The 15,676-nt window shown below is 41.5% G+C and overlaps 1 protein-coding gene across 2 annotated transcripts in view; it reads right to left on the bottom strand.

Moving 5' to 3' along the window:
* LOC146567812 (uncharacterized) overlaps nt 1–15,676 on the bottom strand; it is a 55,019-nt gene that overhangs the window by 10,677 nt on the left and 28,666 nt on the right. For both annotated transcript variants that reach the window (XM_085285655.1, XM_085285656.1), the window contains 5 exons: nt 11,839–12,027; nt 11,196–11,369; nt 10,538–10,711; nt 7,438–7,608; nt 2,769–3,001 (listed from right to left, as the gene is read on the bottom strand). In XM_085285655.1, coding sequence (XP_085141781.1) covers nt 2,769–3,001; nt 7,438–7,608; nt 10,538–10,711; nt 11,196–11,369; nt 11,839–12,027 — 941 coding nt within the window. The remainder of the gene's footprint in view (nt 1–2,768; nt 3,002–7,437; nt 7,609–10,537; nt 10,712–11,195; nt 11,370–11,838; nt 12,028–15,676) is intronic.

The raw sequence follows: 15,676 nt of genomic DNA, 5'->3' as shown, positions 1-15,676 counted from the left end.
AAGGGGACGGCTGTGGAGCGTGTGAGCAGCTTCAAGTTCCTGGGAGTCCACATCTCCGAGGATCTCACCTGGACGACCAACTGCTCCAAGCTGGTCAAGAAGGCTCACCAGCGCCTCTTCTTCTTGAGGACTCTGAGGAAGAACCACCTGTCCTCAGACATCCTGGTGAACTTCTATCGCTGCACCATCGAGAGCATCCTGACCAACTGTATAACAGTCTGGTACGGGAACTGCTCTGCCTCGGACCGGAAGGCGTTGCAGAGGGTCGTGAAAACTGCCCAGCGCATCGCCGGAGCACCACTTCCTGCCATAAAAGACATCTACAGGAAGCGGTGTCTGAAAAGGGCTGGGAAAATCATCAAAGAACCCAGTCACCCATCACATGGACTCTTCACCCTCCTGCCCTCTGGGAGGCGCTACAGGAGCCTCCGGACTAAGACCACCAGGTACCGGAACAGCTTCTTCCCCACAGCTGTCAGACTCCTGAACTCTGCCTCCTGACATCTGACCCACGTTAACTCATGGACTGAACATACACACATCCACAACCACCTACACACACACACAATGGACAACTGTACCCTCAAACACACAATAATAACATGGAGTGAACCACCACTCACAACCACTAGCACTTTATATAGCCTCTGTAGAAACTATCTACACCCTCACTTATCTTAACTGCACTACTGTATAGCTCTGTGTAAATAATCATTCTGTACATTCGATAATCTTTAACCCTACAACTGTTTACAACTTGCATAGTTCCCATTTCTGTATAGCTGTATATCTCAGATTCTGTAAAGTTATTTATTTCATATTCTGTATAGTTTTTCATATTTATATCCTGTTCATATCCTGTACATAGCTTGTACTCACTACAGCCTGTACATACTTATAGTTATAGAATATTCACAACATACTTCATACCGTGTACATTATAACAAAGTAGACCCATTTCTGTAATATACTTACATATCTATATTATTGCTAATATATATTGTAATATATCTATATCACTAAGCACTTCTGGATGGATGCAAACTGCATTTCGTTGCCCTGTACCTGTGCAATGACAATAAAGTTGAATTCTATTCTATTCTATTCAAGTAGCATACACAATGGATTACATTCATTGTCAGTGGTGAAGATCTTATCCAGTTCACACTTTATGACAAACCAAAATTGTTGTATTTTCCCGCAAGATCATAGATCAGTGCGTGAGGTTGCCCTCCTCTATTTTACATTTAGGGTACAGCAGAGAAAGGTCTGAATTGTATTTATGGTGTTGACAAGGTGATATGTGAGCTCTGTGTAGAATGTTAATTTGGATTGCCTTTACTTTATTACAGACGCTTAGAGATTTAGCATTCTCCCAGACTTCGTCACTCATCTCTATATGTAATTCCTTTTCTGTCCATTAAGTCAGAAAAGGTAGAAAAACCATTGGCAGCCCAGTTCCAAAAGCCGGGGTCGGTGGTCCAGAAAGAGAGGAAAATTGGAAAAGGGAGTGAAAAGAGATGTTAAGTGAGCCCTTCCTTCTAGTTTTTGAACCATTCGCTAAGCTCTAACAGTAGATAATCAGAATCAGAATCAGAATACTTTATTGATCCCTGGGGGATCATGTGTGAGTAGGTTGCTACAGAACATCCTTAAGGTCTTCAGTTTTCCCACAAAAAGCAATATTTTTAAAAGGGAAGTTGGAGCTCCCAATATCCAACCACACAGGAGCAGGCTGTTGTACCCAATCGGCAGCTATATGCATATGGGTGCTCAGCTGATACTTCCTTATATCTGGGAAATCAAGGCCCCCTTTTGAGGATGAAAGACATAATGTGGATATTTTAAGGGATAGGGATAGCTCAGTAGGTAAAGTGGTCGCCCCATGATCGGAAGGTCGGGGGTTCAAATCCACTTAATGGCTACCCTGAGGTACCCCTGAGCAAGGTACCGTCCCTACACACTTCTCCCCGGGCGCCTTCTTAGTGGCTGCCCACTGCTTCACTGAGTGAATGGGTCAAATGCAGAGAAGAACAAGTAATTTCCCCATGGGGATCAATAAAGTATCTATTATTATTATTATTATTAAGACACGGTTTCCTCCCTGCCCAAATAAAGGAGCTAAACCAGCCTTTTAGAGTTTGAATAGTTTTGTTTGTGAAGAGCGTCGGAACCATCTGTATTTCAGAAGAGCGATATGCCCGAGCCAAGATAGATGTAAGGATTATAGTCTCTCCAAATCTAATTTGACCTGCTAAAATAGGGGGCTAAAATTAATTTTATACATCTGGTCAAAGGTGGGTGTGACTCTAATTCCCAGATACGTAAAGCCCTGTGGGGACCAAGTAAAGGGAAATGGAGAAGGGGCCTGAGGTTTTTGTGATAAAGTTGATAAAGTGTTCACTATAACCAACACATTTAATCTGGCAATTCACAATAAGTAACTCTGTGCTGATCTTTCAGATGTCTCCTCAGACAATCTACTGAATACCTATGTGTTGCTGAAGCTGCTGATGCTGAGCAATATCCTGTTCAGTTGCATTTTAAATCATTTTGCCATTTTAGAAGTAAAAACTTAAATGACTTGACTCCAGGAAATAAAAAAAAACCCTGAAAATGTTTTTCTTTTGTTCACAAATATCAGCTGTGGAGAAAAAACAAGTTTAAGAAAATAAAGTCAAACTGAAACTGCTCTGAAAGACATTTTGTAAAATAACTCAAACAGTTGTGTCTGTAGACTGGACCAGGTGTTTTTTTTTTATACTGACCTTCCTTTGTCATCTCTAAAATTAATCTGGCCACCTCCATCACATTGTCAGTATATGTCGCCACCATAAGATCCACTGTTCTCCTTCTGCTTGCTTTCTCCAGATGACTTTTTTTCATGGTTGGAAAATCACCTACAGGCACATTCTGCAGGTACCAGTGAAAAAGTTTCAGCTCCTCCTCTCCCAAATCATCCAACAGGTCTAACAGCTGCTCCTGAACAGATGTCTTAGATCTATAAAACATGAGAGGATATTTAGAACTGAGGAAACAGAGTGAATCAGGATCAGAGTGTTACAACATCATCGTCTCTGGATCTGAAGGGTTTTGGATTCTACTGTTTATTTGCTGCAATGACATGATGTTAATAAGAAAACCAGAATCCCCAGTGATTAGACCAAACCTATAAAACCTGAGGGTCAGGAGCTCTGATCTAAAAACAGCAGAAGATCAAAAAACCTGATCAGAGGAAACCCAGACCTAATCCTAATGAACCTAATTTTATTTCAGAGGAACCCAACATGAACAGTTGAGTTTGTTCAAGTTGCTAAAAGTTGCTAAAATAAAACAGCACATTTCTTTTTAGTAGCTCTGAGATCACAGAATTCAAAGGTCCAGTTGACTGAACTTTTAATAATCTTATTTTCTTCTCTCAGGTCAAGTTTGTCTAACTTTTATTTCAGTTGAAGTATTGAGTAATCAGATTATTCCACTTGGTGGGTCAGATTAATGGTGGTGGCCGTCGGATTGGGGTCTGAGATGCAGGGCCTCCCTACTACTGCAGATAAGGAGGCGGTCTGCTTTCCTCCACCCCAGAGAGAAGGGTTACATCTCCAGGTCCGGGTACCCCCACCCCCAGAGGGGCGAAGTGTACCCGGACCTGGGATATAGAGCATGTTTGGGGAGTGTGAATGTGTGTCTATTTGTTTCTGTCTCCATGTCGGGTGAGTGCCGAGTATTTGCTGGTGTATATGGGGGTGGGAATACACGTTTGTGTCCGCGTGTGCCTCTTCATCTATGTCTATATGTCAGGTTGGGTCTTAGACTCCACCTCTCTGGGAACATCTCAGGCTCTCCGAGGTATGGAAGCCTATCTCCCCTCACCACACTCCCTGCCAGTGGCTGATGCCCTCAGATGTTGGTGTGTCGGTGGTTCTTGGTGTCTGGGGCTGGGCGCTCATGTATGTACCGGCTCACTCCTGGTGGCCGCTTGGCGGGGCCTGGCGCCTTTGGCCTGTCTGGGCCTCTTCTCGGGGGTGGGGAACCCTCAGGCTTCTGGCCTCTGGGCCTGGGGGTTTATTATGTTGCTCTTTTGTGTTTGTTTTCTCTTCTGTTTTTTCTTATCCCCATACAGGTGATCCAGGTGTTTTGTTTTGTTGTTTTTTTTGCTTCCCCCCTTTCTCACCATCTCTTCCCCCTTCTATTTTTCTTTCTCTCTCTCTCTCTTTCTTTCTCCCTGTCCTATACCCCAGTCACGTCTGTAACAATTGAAAATAAAATAAAATAAATATATAATCATAATAAAGGTCAATCAAATGGACCAATATGGCAAGGCCATGATGATCCAATTGGTAATGTAAATCCACTTGGCATCTTTCTTCGCCTTCAGACAACAATTCTGATGGCTAAAGATCCAAACAGGACAGGCAAAAAGAAAAGAAAAGCAAAGCAATTACATTTATTTGAATTAAGTCAACTCAGGGTTAAACCTGCATGTTCAGATAAAAAGAGGGTGGGGCTAGCAGCATCTGGCCAATCACTAATATGGATAAGTGTACTGACCTCAGTGTCGCTGATTTTATAAAGGAAGCTCTGTATGGGACTTTAGTATTAATAGAACTGAATGAATGTGTGAGTGTTTTAAACTATTTGATCTGCTGTATTAATAAAGTTTAGCCTGTTTGAATAAGGAAAGAAAGTTAACTATATAAGCTAACAGACTGATCAATATTACAGTCTTCCAATATTATAATCAAGTATTTCATGATGTTTTAAAAATTAATGTTTGAAGACAGTCTAAGTTTTTATTATTTCAGGCACAGGCTCATTGGAGTTAAATGCTCTGAGAGGAAAGAATAAGGATCAGACTACAAGCAGGTCTGATCTGAGGTCAACATGTACAAACAGGTGTCCTGCTCTCGATGACATATTAATGCTTTCAGAACTAAAAATTTATATACGGAGCTCTGATTGGTCAGCAATCAAAAAAGGATTTGATCAGAAATATAGTAGTAGTAACAATAGAGTAATTTAGTATTATCTTAACTTTCCTACAGAGAGTGCAGAACAGAACGAAAACCGGTTTCATGTCAAGTGTTGATGATGTCATGATGTTAGCGTTTCATGCTGTAGCACAAAGAACAACAGCTGGTTTCATGAAATCAGTGATGCATTTTGATGATGATGCAAATTGTTGATGTTTTCAATAAAAGCCTTGCCTTTTTTCTCCTTAACTCTATGTGATAGAGATCCTACTCACACTCCTCACACTGAGTGATCTGCCTGCTACACAAGAGCTCTCAGCTTATCCCAGAAGGTGCTGGGTTACACCTGTTGTCACAAAACGTCTTCTATGTCTCATTTCAACAAACTTCTATCAGATAGAGGCTGGCTTTTATTTTTTCTTGGTAACATTATAGCCATTTATACATTCATGTGACAACCCTGCAGCTGCATATTGTGAAAGATTGGGATGTCCTGAAAACAATGATCAGTGCACTCACAGATTATGTATACTGGATATAAGCAGCAGCTACAACATATTGAATTGCGTCCTTGAATGCTCCCTCTCTGTTAGAGTTACAGTTTTAAACAAAATATATTCCAATAAGGAAGAACTGTCATGGTCCTGGGTCCCAGTGTTTTGAGTTTATTGTTATTATTTTCCAGTTTCTGCTGTTTTGTATTTGTTCTTAGGGTTTGAGTTGTGTGTTTCTATCATCCCTACCTTTGTCTCTCCTGTGTGTCCTGTTCGTGTCCCAGAGTTGGTATTGTGAAACAGTCTGTGAGTTTCCTGTTTTACTTTGTAGGTTTGTGTCTCGTTATGTCCATTAGTCAAAGGAGCTTGCAAAGAAAAGCGTCTGGACTTCTTTAAGTTGCTTGAAGACGTTTCACCTCTCATCCGAGAAGCTTCTTCAGTTCTAAGGTCAAATGGTGGAGAGTCCCAGATATAAACCTAGTGGGAGTGACCCCCACAGAGGGACAAAAGGACCCCCTGATGCGAATTCGCATGACAAGGTGGGGCCAGGTTTCACAATGAACTCACCCGAAACTCTGGCTGATTGGGTCCCACACCCAATTTCACACCTTGGCTCAGGTGATTAAAGGATCATCAGGGGGTCCTTTTGTCCCTCTGTGGGGGGAAACTCCCACTAGGTTTAAATCTGGGACTCTCCACCATTTGACCTTAGAACTGAAGAAGCTTCTCGGATGAGAGGTGAAACGTCTTCAAGCAACTTGAAGAAGTCCAGACACTTTTCTTTGCAAGCTCCTTTGACTACGATGACCTGGATGACTGAGAACCTTCACAGACATTATGTCCATTAGTTCCAGCTGTGTCCCCTCCTGTCTGCCATTTCCTGATTACCTGGTGTGTGTATTTATACTGCGTTTATACTGCCTGTGCTCCTCGTCGCATCGTGTGTGTTTCTCTGTGAATCTTCTGTGTATTTAGCGTTATCCTGTGTTTCACCGTGTCTCTCTACTCCTCGCCCCATGTCTTCCTTTTGTGTTAGTTTTCCCAGTTTAGGTTTATGTTCGGTTCTGCCCACACCTCGGTTATTGTTCACTGCAATTAAAACTCACTTACACCTCTGCCACTGTCTGCTATTTGGATCCTCCTTACTCACCACCACACGACTGCTGCCCCAGTTGTGATAAGAACTTAATCAATCAAATAATCTTTAGTTTCAACCCCGGTTTGAACTTGAGGAATAGGACCCAGTTGCACCCTGTTGATTATAGAAACTTTGCTTCATACATTCACCTGAGACTCTGCTGCTAACATGTTACATGGCTTTACATTATGACTGAACCAGTAACTACAGCAAGAGGAAGTAAGAGGATGTCTCTATGTCTACAGTACTGATAGCTGGTGCACCAACACAGTTGTAGTATGTGACTGTTAAATCTTCCCAGAGAGTTTATTGCAGTTATGATTTCTCTAGAGAAATTCCAATGGATGCTAATGCTAACTTGACTCTTAAACATTTGTACAGCAGCATTATCGGCGAGCATATTTAGCAGGTGTCCATTGTAGCTTGGCAACTTTAATCAAGTTCCCCGAATTCCACCAACTTTTTATATGTGCCAACATAGGAACTAACGCACTGTATTTGTTTTAATGTGCTACAGCTACCACACCAGGCCTCAGTTTGAACTAAAACAAAACATGAGAATAAACTGAATGAGAAAATTGCATATTTCAAAGTGAAGTGTGTCACAGTTTCACAGTCAATCATCCAGTGGAGGGTTTTTCTTTTCCTTTGAAGGTTTGAAATGTGAACATTGTTCTGCTGCAGTCAATGGACTAAACCAGAGCAGAAGAAGACAGACTTACCATGAAGATCCTCAGTGTGGATCAGTATAATATCAGTCTTACGTCTGCAGTTTAGTGTCAGCACAACTTTCACATCATATTCATCTCAGCACAACTAAAACACGTCCACTGACCCATGATACACCAGTCTGCAGGCTAAACTCTCAAGAAAGCTACGTAGCTGCTCCACTTCTGAAGTCCTCAAGTTGTTGTTACTCAGGTCCAGATGTTTCAGATGAAAGGGATTGGACTTGGAGAGAGCTGAGATCAGAGAGCTGATCTCTGACAAACCACAGGTCTCCAATCTGAATAGAGAATAAAAAATGTTTGGATAAGTTTTTAGACAAAGTGTGTGTTTGAAACAATGAGATGCTGCCCTAAAGTTGGTCTCTCTCTCTCTCTGTTACACACACACACACACACACACACACACACACACACACACACACACACACACACACACACACACACACCACTCCCCACTCACATCCTGGGCCATCTGACCTCAGGAAATCCCATGATAGGGTGGGGCCAGGTTTCACAATGAGCTTGCCCGAAACCCTGGCTGATTGTGACCCACACCCATTTTCACACCTCAGCTCATGTGATTAGGTAGAGGATCATCAGAGGGCCCTTTGTCCCTCTTTGGGGGGAAACTCCCACTAGGTTTAAATCTGGGACTCTCCACCATTTGACCTCAGAACTGAAGAAGCTTCTCAGATGAGAGGTGAAACGTCTTCAAGCAACTCAAAGAAGTCCAGACGCTTTTCTTTCCAAGCTCCTTAGACTACGATGACCTGGATGACTGAGAACCTTCACAGACACTCGTAAGCTGGAGAGGAAATGGCGTGTCACAAATTTAGAGGATCATCATTTAGCCTGGAGAAATAGTTTGCTGCTTTATAAGAAAGCCCTCCGCAAAGCCAGAACATCTTACTATTCATCACTGATTGAAGAAAATAAGAACAACCCCAGGTTTCTCTTCAGCACTGTAGCCAGGCTGGCAAACAGTCAGAGCTCTGTTGAGCCAACCATCCCTTTAACGTTAACTAGTAATGACTTCATGAACTTCTTCACAAATAACATTTTTATCATTAGAGAAAAATTACCAATAATCATCCCACAGATGTAATATTATCTACAGCTACTCTTAGGACCATTGATGTTAAGTTAGACTCTTTTTCTCTAATTGATCTTTCTGAGTTAACGTCAATACTTACTTCCTCCAAACCATCAACGTGTCTTTTAGACCCCATTCCTACAAAACTGCTCAAAGAAGTCCTGCCATTAATTAATTCTTCGATCTTAAATATGATCAACCTATCTCTAATGATCAGCTATGTACCACAGGCCTTCAAGCTGGCTGTAGTTAAACCTTTACTCAAAAAGCATCTCTAGACCCAGCAGTCTTAGCTAATTATAGGCCAATCTCCAACCTTCCTTTCATATCAAAAATCCTTGAAAGAGTAGTTGTCAAACAGCTAACAGATCATCTGCAGAGGAATGGTTTATTTGAAGAGTTTCAGTCAGGTTTCAGAGCTCAGCACAGCACAGAAACAGCTTTAGTGAAGGTTACAAATGATCTTCTTATGGCCTCTGACAGTGGACTCATCTCTGTGCTTGTCCTGCTAGACCTCAGTGCAGCGTTCGATACTGTCGACCATAATATCCTATTAGAGCGATTAGAACATGCTGTAGGTATTACAGGTACTGTGCTGCAGTGGTTTGTATCATATCTATCTAATAGACTCCAGTTTGTTCATGTAAATGGAGAGTCCTCTTCACACACTGAGGTTAATTATGGAGTTCCACAGGGTTCAGTGCTAGGACCAATTCTGTTTACATTATACATGCTTCCCTTACGCAGCATCATTAGAAGACATAGCATACATTTACACTGCTATGCAGATGACACCCAGCTCTATCTGTGCATGAAGCCAGATAACACACACCAATGAGTTAAACTGCAGGAATGTCTTAAAGACATAAAGACCTGGATGGCCGCTAACTTTCTGCTTCTTAATTCAGATCAAACTGAGGTTATTGTACTCGGCCCTCAAAAGCTTAGAAATATGGTATCTAAGCAGATTCTTACTCTGGATGGCATTACCTTGGCCTCCAGTAACGCTGTGAGGAACCTTGGAGTCATTTTTGACCAGGACATGTCCTTCAACGCACATATTAAACAAATCTGTAAGACTGCTTTCTTCCATTTGCGCAACATCTCTAAAGTTAGAAATATCCTGTCTCAGAGTGACGCTGAAAAACTAGTTCATGCATTTATTACTTCCAGGCTGGACGACTGTAATTCATTATTATCAGGATATCCAAAGAACTCGCTGAAAAGCCTTCAGCTAATCCAAAATGCTGCAGCAAGAGTCCTGACAGGGACTAGAAAGTGCCTACTTGTTGTTCCTAGAGTATTTAAAAGTAGAATGGGAGGCAGAGCCTTCAGTTTTCAGGCCCCTCTTCTGTGGAACCAGCTTCCAGTTTGGATTCAGGAGACAGACACTATCTCTACTTTTAAGATTAGGCTTCAAACTTTCCTTTTTGCTGAAGCATATAGTTAGGGCTGGACCAGGTGACCCTGAATCCTCCCTTCGTTATGCTGCAATAGACGTAGGCTGCCGGGGGATTCCCATGATGCATTGAGTTTTTCCTTTCCAGTCACCTTTCTCACTCACTATGTATTAATAGACCTCTCTGCATTTAATCATATCTGTTATTAACCTCTGTCTCTCTTCCACAGCATGTCTTTATCCTGTCTTCCTTCTCTCACCCCAACGGTTGCAACAGATGGCCCCGCCCCTCCCTGAGCCTGGTTATGCCGGAGGTTTCTTCCTGTTAAAAGGGAGATTTTTCCTTCCCACTGTCGCCAAAGTGACAGGCTGCAGCACCCACGATGTGGGACGGAGAGATTCAGAAGGTCTTTCCTCCTTGCTGCTGTCAGACTCCCCAACAAAGACTTCAACTGACCAAACACACACATCCACACATGTGCAATAACACTAAGTGTAATTGTTTTTTCCAACAACATAGGATTTTATTCTGTTGTATATATTATGGTATTCTTTTAATCTTATTCTATTCCTTTGCTCTTCTTAATTTTTGCAGCTGCAACTTTGCACTGTCCACTTTATGCTGTGAACAACATATTTCCCATGTGTGGGACTAATAAAGGTTTATCTTATCTTATCTCAGTCATCTCAGCACTACTAAAACATGGTGACTAACCTCAGAGTTTCAAGTCCACATCCTGGACTCTTCAGAAAAACACACAGCTGCTTCACCCCCATGTCCTGCAAGTTATTATTACTCAGGTCCAGCAGTCTCAGATGGGAGGGGTTGGACTTCAGTGCTGCTGCCAGATAATCACAGCTGGTCTCTGACAAACCACAGTCCTTTAATCTGTATAAAGAATGAAAGATGTAAGTTTATTAGACAAAGTGCTTGAAATCATTCAGTGTTTCATCATCTGTTCAGAGCTGAAGAAGGTTCAGAATGTAGAAGTTTAGAAAATGGAAACTCCAATCAGCTGAAGCCAACAGGAAGCACCCACGATGTGGGACGGAGAGATTCAGAAGGTCTTTCCTCCTTGCTTCTGTCAGACTCCCCAACAAAGACTTCAACTGACCAAACACACACATCCACACATGTGCAATAACACTAAGTGTAATTGTTTTTTCCGACAACATAGTATTTTATTCTGTTGTATATATTATGGTATTCTTTTAATCTTATTCTATTCCTTTGCTCTTCTTAATTTTTGCAGCTGCAACTTTGCACTGTCCACTTTATGCTGTGAACAACATATTTCCCATGTGTGGGACTAATAAAGGTTTATCTTATCTTATCTCAGTCATCTCAGCACTACTAAAACATGGTGACTAACCTCAGAGTTTCAAGTCCACATCCTGGACTCTTCAGAAAAACACACAGCTGCTTCACCCCCATGTCCTGCAAGTTATTATTACTCAGATCCAGCTCTCTCAGATGGGAGGGGTTGGACTTCAGTGCTGCTGCCAGATAATCACAGCTGATCTCTGACAAACCACAGCTCACCAATCTGTATAAAGAATGAAAGATGTACGTTTATTAGACAGACAAAGTGTGAGCTTGAAATCATTCAGTGTTTCATCATCTGTTCAGAGCTGAAGAAGGTTCAGAATGTAGAAGTTTAGAAAATGGAAACTCCAAACAGCTCAAGCCAACAGGAAGCAGCTTTCAATTTTCCAGAAATTCCAACAAAGTTATAGAAAACATTTTTCTTACATTTTTCAGACATTCCTTCCCACTATCGCCAAAATGCTTGCTCATAGGGGGTCATATGATTGTTGTGTTTTACTCTGTATCTATTATTGTATGATCTACTGTACAATATAAAGCACCTTGAGGCGACTGTTGTTATGATTTGGTGCTATATAAATAAAATTGAATTGACATGCAGACTGGAGGAACCAGGGATTGAACCCCTAACCTTCCGGTCAGTTGGTGACTTGCTTTACCTCCTGAGCTACAGTCACATGCTGACTGACCTCAGAGTTTCAAGTTTACATCCTGGACTCTCCAGAAAACCACACAGATGCTTCACTCCTGGATCCTGCAGCTTGTTCGCATTCGGGGGAAAACTGTCACCTCTCAGGTCCAGACGTTTCAGATAGGAGGAGTTGGACTTCAGAGCTGCGATCAGCAAGCTGATCTCTGATGGATCACAGCCCTTCAATCTGTATAAAGAATGAAAGATGTAAGTTTATTAGACAAAGTGCTTGAAATCATTCAGTGTTTCATCATCTGTTCAGAGCTGAAGAAGGTTCAGAATGTAGAAGTTTAGAAAATGGAAACTCCAAACAGCTGAAGCCAACAGGAAGCAGTTTCAAGCAGTCTTCAGGAAACTTTAACAAAGCTATAGATTTTTTTTCTCACATGTTCTTCACCATCTGACACATCTAAATTCATACATTTAAAGACCTGAAAATATGAATCAGACTAAAGAATGTTGAAATGGTGGATTATATTTGAACTTTTACAAACAAACCAAACTATTAGTTGGATATCCAATTACTGACTAGAGCACTAAACTCTAAAACACAGTATTTGATTTGATTTGACACATGTCAAAGAAAAGCATGTGACACAAGAAGTGACTGTGCTCAATGTGATGAACTGTTTCCAGTGTTAGAAGTATATGGGCTCAAAATGTGGTCATAAATATTTTGTACTTGTAAATCAGGATTTGTATGTGTAAAAAAATTTTGTGTGTGGACTTAGCCAAAAAAAAAAACCCTGCAAATTACAAGTACGAATTTTGACCCTATTTTTCTTCCTTTCATCTGATTGGTGAATGTCATGTCAATCACAAATGTAACAATCCAATCAGAGAACAGATGGGTTTGGCTGTCTTAGGGGCACTTTTTTTGAACTGCAGGTCCTTGAAGGGAATAAATGCCCTTTTACATGCCAACCCAGCGTTTTCCTTCATCACCAGGAAGGAAAACAGTCTGTGGTCGCCTGAGTTTGGTGATTTTTGTGTCACACTGCAAAGACCCACAGAGCCCAGCAGCCAGCAACAAATTCTGGATCCTTTGCTTTTAGTTAGCAGTTAGCATTAGCAGCACATCCTGCGTCCGATGTGAAAGGACTTTTATGCTGCGCACTGTGACTCACAGCAATGGTCCCGGGTCAGCCCTGACGTTGTGTTAAACTAATCCTAAAGTAATAATGGTGTTTCTAACCACTGATATAGCACAACTTTATCCTTTCAACAGCTGCTGAAAGTAAGGGGACCGAGCTGCTATCGGATATTTATATAGAGATCCTCCAGCTTCAAACTGTATCACCCTTCAAGGACCTGCAGTTCAAAAAAGCGCCCCCCCCCCCCCCCCCCCCCCCGACAGCCAAACCCATCTGTTCTCCGATTGGATTGTTTAATTTGTGATTGACATGACATTGACCAATCAGCTTAAAGGAAGAAAAATAGGGTCAAAATTTGTACTTGTAACTTGCAGGTTTTTCTTGGCTAAGTCCACACACAAATCTTTTTTACACACGCACAAATCTTTTTTACACATACAAATCTTTTTTACACACGCACAAATCTTTTTTACACATACAAATCTTTTTTACAAGTACAAAACCGATTTACAAGTACAAAATATTTATGACCACATTTTGAGCCCATATAAGTACTGCCACACCACCCCTAGCATGTCTGATCTTGTTTCATCTCATAAACCAGTGATTCCCAAACTTTTTTTGCTGGCCCCCCTTTGTTTTACAAGAAAAATGTTCGCGACCCCCCTTTGTGCGCACACGCACGCACGCACGAACACATCCTCACATCCACGCCCCCCCTAGGGGTTGGGCCCCACACTTTGGGAAGGTCTGTCATAAACTAAACAGGGTCAGCCCTGATAAGTACTTGGATGGCAATACCAGGTGCTGTAAGCTTTAATTGTCACCTAAAGGCTGTCCCAATTCGTAGACTCCTCCAAATGCATCCTGCTTTTCCCCAGATTTGAAGGATGGGTCAGGTGTATCCTTCGTGGCCCACCATATCCCAGAATTCATAGCACAGCACAGCCAATTCTAGTTTCCCACAATGGTAACGGCTACTAAGTTTTAATAATCCAATTCAATTCAATTTTATTTATATAGCGCCAAATCACAACAAAAGTCGTCTCAAGGCGCTTCATAGGTACAGACAAAAGCCCAACCGTCATATGACCCCCTATAAGCAAGCACTTTGGTGACAGTGGGAAGGAAAAACTCCCTTTTAACAGGAAGAAACCTCCGGCAGAACCAGGCTCAGGGAGGGTGGCCATCTGCTGTGATTGGTTGGGGTGAGAGAAGGAATAATATTACTCTTATTAATTTTTCTGGGTCACAAAATAAACTTTTAACATATTTTCAGGCAAGAATGTAGCTGTGTAAACTTCAAATATCTGCTCAGTTTATCAAGACACCACATATTTGCAAAAGTGCTCTGACATTTTCGGAGACGTCTGTTACCCACTCACTCGAGAGCTAGCCAGGGTTCAGTGGTCACTCGAACCGGCGACAACAGTGAACTCCCGGCTTCATCGTTTTCAGACCCCCACGGTCTTTTGCTACCCAGGTTAAACATGATATATAAGCCACTCAGACTCAACTTAAAAGTGTTATTGTTTGGCTTTTTTCCAGTGTTTTATTTGTTCTGGACTAAATCACTTTGGCTGAGATCAAAGTTATTTGATTATATTAGTTTAAATAAAACTTTATTAATCCCTCGGGTGGGTTCCTCTGGGGTTTTTACACAGCTGAAACGTCAAACAGAAAACCGAGTAAACAGAAATGTGAGATGGTCGAGATTTTACTCCAGTGTACTGTTATATTTTAGATAGCAAGGAGCAGACGACCGAGTTTATTAAACTCCACCGAGACAGCTGGTGACGCAGATCTGAAGGCTAGACTGTTCCATTTCACAGCCTTGCACTTCCGGCTTTCTCGGTCTTCGAAGTACCTGGTCCATGTAGACCGTGAAGGCCGGGTCCTCCGAAGGATGTGGCCTAGGTTTTGGGAGACAGCTCTAGTGTGCGCTCTCTCTGCGGTAATAATAATAATAATAATAATAATAATAATAATAATAATAATGGATTGGATTTATATAGTAGGGCTGGGTATCGTCACTGATTTCTAGAATCGATTCAATTCCGATTCACAAGGTCCCGAATCGATTCGATCCACGATTCGATTTAATTCGATTCGATTCGATTTAAATCTGGGAAATTTTGACAGTCAGAAATATAATTCAGATCAGTACATTTACATATTTTTGTATCAATAAAAAGGAAGCTGACACACGCAAGACTTTATCACAGGTGTGAGCGTCACAGCAGAGACCTTTGTGTCAAAGTAGCTGAGGATAAAACACAGAAAAACATGAAGGTGATTTTCCTGTTCTGGGATTTTATAAAAATATTCTGCAGTACATCAAAAACGGAAGAAAACCATTAATCAGCACATGAACATCACCTCTGACGTTACAGCGGTTTTATTAGAGACACGGCGTTTTGCATTTTGCGTTTTGAATAATTTTAAAAAGTTTAAATTTGTTACTGTCATATTCCCATATATCATTGGGATGTTGTTTATTCTATTACTCTTGTTCTCTTCTGCTTGTTTTCTTTTTTTCTTTCTCAACAGGTGATCCAGGTGATCGATAGATGCATTGTTTTTTCCTGCCCATTCTGTTGGTTTTTGTTTTTTTTCCCTTCTCCCCCGTCCCTCTTCTCAGCTCTTTCTCTTTCTTTCCTCCAGTCAAGTCTTTCCCGTATTCAGTAAGTGAAAATAAAATAAACAATAAAAGGTGAATCAAATGGACCATTATGGCAAGGC

Source organism: Mchenga conophoros, linkage group LG9 (genome assembly GCF_057382185.1).
Source record: "Mchenga conophoros isolate Kocher_MC1m ecotype Shallow Benthic linkage group LG9, M_conophoros_male_GT1.1, whole genome shotgun sequence".
Lineage (NCBI taxonomy): Eukaryota > Metazoa > Chordata > Actinopteri > Cichliformes > Cichlidae > Mchenga > Mchenga conophoros.
The sequence above is the reverse complement of the archived record's forward strand: the minus strand, read 5'-3'. Positions and strand labels throughout refer to the sequence as shown.